This window comes from Glycine max, chromosome 4 (assembly GCF_000004515.6).
Source record: "Glycine max cultivar Williams 82 chromosome 4, Glycine_max_v4.0, whole genome shotgun sequence".
NCBI classification, from domain to species: domain Eukaryota; kingdom Viridiplantae; phylum Streptophyta; class Magnoliopsida; order Fabales; family Fabaceae; genus Glycine; species Glycine max.
Window position 1 is genome coordinate 6,214,965 of NC_016091.4, and position 4,994 is coordinate 6,219,958.

Here is a 4,994-nt window from a genome sequence, read left to right on the forward strand (position 1 = left end):
AGAAAATATTATTCATTATATAGAATTAAAGGACATAATTGTCCATACAAGAAAGTTGATGGTTAATATTGTTTTTATTTTTTAATTTGATGTTAGTGTTTAATTTGTATTGTTCATTTTATATCAACGAGTTATGTTGTTTTTATTTTAACAACTACTTTTATTATAAAATTATTTTCTATTTTTAATATTAAAATAATTTATCAAATAAAATTAATTAATAATATTGTACAAAGTTATTAATTTACTTAATGATAAGTGTAAAAATTAAATAAAAGATATTTAAAAATAATTTAATATTATTTGGTAAATTTTAAGTAAAAATAATATTAGTCGTTAATTTGTTTATATGGACAATTACTATGATTATGTTCTTCACTTCTATACCGTGAACAATATTTTTTCTTAAACAAATATATGTAGTATTTTTAATTTTATTTATTTAAATTAAATTCTTATGCTTATATTATTTTTCTAATTTATAAAATAAATAATAATCCTTAACATTAGTAACAAAAATGTAGAAAATGTTAAATAAAATAATGTAAAAAATATAGAAAATATATTAAATTAAATGATATAAAAAATATAGAAAATATTAAACAAAACATTATAAAAAATATAAAAAATATTAAATAAAACTATAAATTAAAACTAGTTTAAAGTGATTAAAAATTAATTTAAAAATAAATTTTTTTGGATGACTTTAATGTCGTATAACCTTTTATGACTTCAAATAATTAATTAAAAAAATTAAATGACTTTGAAGTTGTTAATTATTTTATGAAAAAAAAAGTCACTTACTTTTTAAGACTTCAGCTAAAAAAAATCAAAGTCATCTATCTTTTTACGATTTCATAACGAGAAGCCATGAACTATTGTACGACTGATTCCTATTTGAATATTAATTTAAAATTTATTCACATTTAATAAATTACAAAAATAATTACCTCTTTTTGATATTTTCACCAGATTTATGTATACACGTCGGTCGGGGTGAAGACTAAAGTATCCCTAAACACAAGCCAAAGGAATTTTGTCTAATACTCTAATTAGGATAAGAGGGGATTCTTTTTTCTAACCCTTATTTAATTTATTTTAGAGTCTTTCAAGAATAGAGTATTTAATTTCCCTGTTTTACTTTCCTCCTTTTGACACGAGAAATTATTAATTAGTATTTGACAACAATGTTTTAACAAAGAATAATTAGGACATTTGACTTTTAAGTGAAACATTGAGATTTTTTTTATAAGTTTTGATCCTTTGAATAAGAAAGTGATCTTTGGTCTAAGATTTTCTCACACTTTGAAACTTAAAATTTTTTCTTAACATATATTTTATGAAAATCAACTTAAAGTCTATGCATACAAAATTTAACGTATATTATTAATTAAGTTATGCACGTTAGATCAACTAATCTGCGTATAGTATATAACTTTTTTTTTCTTATATATTTTTTTAAATATATATGAAATAGAGTCTAGTAAAAGTGTCTAAACGACTGGGCGCGCAATTGTTTCAGGATAATTAAAAGTATTGAGTTTAAGTTTTATATATAATTATATTAAATATTTAAATGAGAAGTTAATTTTTATAATTTATAATAATTTTTTTCTAATTTAAATAAGATTTTCTCTAATTAAAAATACCGTGGTCTAAAAAAAAATATAGAAACTATTGAGATAATGAATACAGTGATGTGAAACTACTTATATAATAATTTATCCTTTGACACACGTATGTTTGTGTATATATAGCCTTTCCACCATGGCTTTGCTGGACAACAAAATAGATCCCCCTTTTGTTTTCTCTTTCAGAAAACTGGATCCAAGTTAAAAGAAGGTCAATAAAAAAAATGTCTGGAGTTTGGGTATTCAAGAAAGATGGGTTTCGTTTAATGGAAAAGCGCAAAGCGGAGGGGATAGCATGCAGTAGTTTAAAGAAGAAGGTGTTGGTTCACTTGGCAAGTGGTGAAGTGGTGTCTTCCTACAGTTCGCTGGAGCAAATATTGAGTAATTTAGGGTGGGAGAGGTATTATGGAAGAGACCCTCAATTGTACCAATTCCACAAGCGTTCTTCCACTGACCTAATTTCCCTTCCAAAGAACTTCTCCAAGTTCACCTCTGTCTATATGTACGACATAGTCATCAAGAACCCCAATGTCTTCCACGTGCGGGATATGTGAGCTAGTCTTCATCCTTTCTTGCATGCTTTTTGCTTTTCACCTACCTCCTTAATACTTTCTTTCTTTTTATAGATAAATATTAATTATTTTTTTTTAGAAATTTTGGTAGAGAAATTCAAACCCACAACTTTTTTTTTTTCTTTTTTGTCTAGCTACTAGGCCAACCTTTCTTCATTCCTCTTGTTGATCTTTCTTTCTTTATCTTTCTCATCTTTGGTGGGTTTTCTAGCTAATGTGGGTGTGTATATAGTGAGGAGAATCTTGCAGAGGATTGGTTAGTTAGAACTAAAAGAAGTTTAATAATGTTTTTAATTGTTGAAAATCTAATGTCTTTTTTATTTTTTATTTTTTGAGGGCTATTGTGTAGTACGATTTTTTCGTACAAAATGTGTGTGATGAGAGATGAATTTGTATATAAGCAATTTGTTGTAACTAGAAGAAAATTTTAATGTGGTTTTGACTGAAATCGTGGATCCGTGGATGGTACGTAATTGACATTTTTTGACACAATGTTCGTCAAAACTATTTCGAATTAACTATTGGTTTTCATTTTTTCTAGTCTTTGTAAAAAATTAAAAAGATAAAACATAAATAAATCAAAATTATAATTTTTTTAATTAATAAACATCATACACACTTTCAAGCACCATAAAGATATTTTAACTAAAAAATAAATGTTGTGTATCTATACAAATTCATTCACCAAAAAAAAATCTATACAAATTCTATTTTTCTAACTATTTTCCCAATTACCTCTATTCAATGTGGAGATGTGGCATATTTCGTAGAGGTGGATTCACAAAAGCAGCAAGATCAATGCAAGAAAAAAATACTATTGAAAAAATAAAGAAGAACGAATATATAATTTTTGTGTTGTTATTTAATCATAAAATAGGATACAAATATTAGTTTTTATTATAATTATCTTTAAAATCATTTAAATATAATTTTTAATTGAATAATAGTATATAGACTTTTACAATAATAAGGGTTTCTTTTCAAACATATTCCAGGGAGATTTGTTTTGTAAGTATTTTGTCATCACTGTAAGCGAATCCATTCCACGTGGCATCGTGGCATGCATTTTGCCAACTCAAGTGGCAAAATAGTCGAGGCTGCAAAATAGGTGCAACTTTTTTCAGGTGTTGTCAATAGGGGCTATGAATCCATTCCACGTGGGCATGCATTTCGCCAACTCCAGTGACAAAACAGGCTACAGGAGAATCAACATGGCATTTCGCCATTGATGTTGGCCAAAACAAGGATGGGTTTGGCGCGACACACGGGGCAAGTGGTGTGGGAAGGTAGCCACTCGTCTATGCACTCGGGGTGGAACACGAGGTCGCACTTGGGGATTAAACGCAGCGTTTCGGTGTCCTCGAACTCGTTCAAGCACACCGCACACTCCAGCGTCCCCTTTCCTAGCTTTTCACATTCATCGCCATCGAGTACTCCAGCGTCAGGAACGTGTCGATCACCGCCTGGTCGAAACTCGCGTGAGCTGCGTCGCGACCTACCAAAGGTGTCAGGGAGGTTGTGGATGCTGGCGGAGGGGGAGCCGAAGTAGTGGCGGATGTGGATGGAGAAGCCCATTAGAAACAACGCGACGATAATTATTTGATATTTCATGGATGGTGGTGGAAGACATTGGGATTTGGGATTGAGAAATGAGAAACAACGTAAACTGCATGCTTTCCCTCCCACCAGCTCACGTGAAAGTTGTCCCGCTTGGTCACATGCTGGTTTCGCCAATGTCAATGGCGAAATGCCATGCTGGTTTCGCAGCCCCTATTGGCGAAATGTCATGCTCCATGCCACGTGGACAACAACCTGAAAAAGCTGAAAGCATGCGAATCCACGTGAAGTCTCTGTTTCGCAGCCTCGACTAGCGAAATGCCATGCTACCTGTTTCGCCAACTCAAGTGGCGAAATGCATGTAAATGTAATGCCGCGTGGAATGGATTCGCTTACAGTGATGGCGAAATGCTTACAAAACAACCCACCCCCCCCCCCCCCACACCCAAATATGTTTGAAAAGAAATCCTTATTGAAAAATAGTTTGTAAATCAAACCCACTTTGGTCAATTAGCCTCAATTGGGCCAAAAATACGATTTTCTGAACCTATTGGGTGGTTGATCAACATGTATAATTTTATCTCGAATATAAAAAATAATAATTTATTATATTAATTAAAAAATTGAGTAAATAGTTTATTTAGTACTCGAAGTACGCATTCCTATGCATTCACTAAGAATCTATTCCCTGCATGTTGAAAATCATCAACTTAGACAATAAAATATATAAATGTTAAGATAAATTAGTCTAATTATTAAGCATCTTGCCAATTTGATTTTTTTTTTAAATATGACATTTAACGCTAAAGGGGTCATGAAATTATACTATTTACTCATAAATTAATCATGACATACATAATTTATAATAAACGGTTTGACTAATTCACATTATATATACATTTATTAATTAAATTGGTGATTTAAAAAATATATGAACTAAATTGTCAATAAAAACATAATTCAGGGACTAAATAAGATATTTATATTAAAAAAATAGTTGATATTATGTAAATAAGCTTATAAGCTTCTCAAATAGGAAAAAAAAACATTTAAGATATTTATAGCAAGATATAACATTTATTCTCTGCAAGCGAAAAAAGTCCTTTTTAATAATTAAAATAAACCCTTTTCGGAATAAGATACGTACTCTTTTAAATTTTTTTTTGAGAAGACACTGAATAATTAAGCATTAAGTACTTTTTTTTTAGATTTTCGGTTCAATTTTTATTTAAAG

The 4,994-nt window shown here is 29.6% G+C and overlaps 1 protein-coding gene across 1 annotated transcript; it reads left to right on the forward strand.

The window, feature by feature from the left end:
* The first annotated feature begins 1,748 nt into the window (after positions 1-1,748).
* On the forward strand, positions 1,749-4,397 carry LOC100783852 (flowering-promoting factor 1). The gene is made up of 2 exons (XM_006578133.4): positions 1,749-2,181; positions 3,199-4,397. The coding sequence occupies exons 1-2, from the start codon at positions 1,856-1,858 to the stop codon at positions 3,233-3,235; spliced, it is 363 nt and encodes a 120-aa protein (XP_006578196.2). The 5' UTR covers positions 1,749-1,855; the 3' UTR covers positions 3,236-4,397.
* Positions 4,398-4,994: the final 597 nt, after the last annotated feature.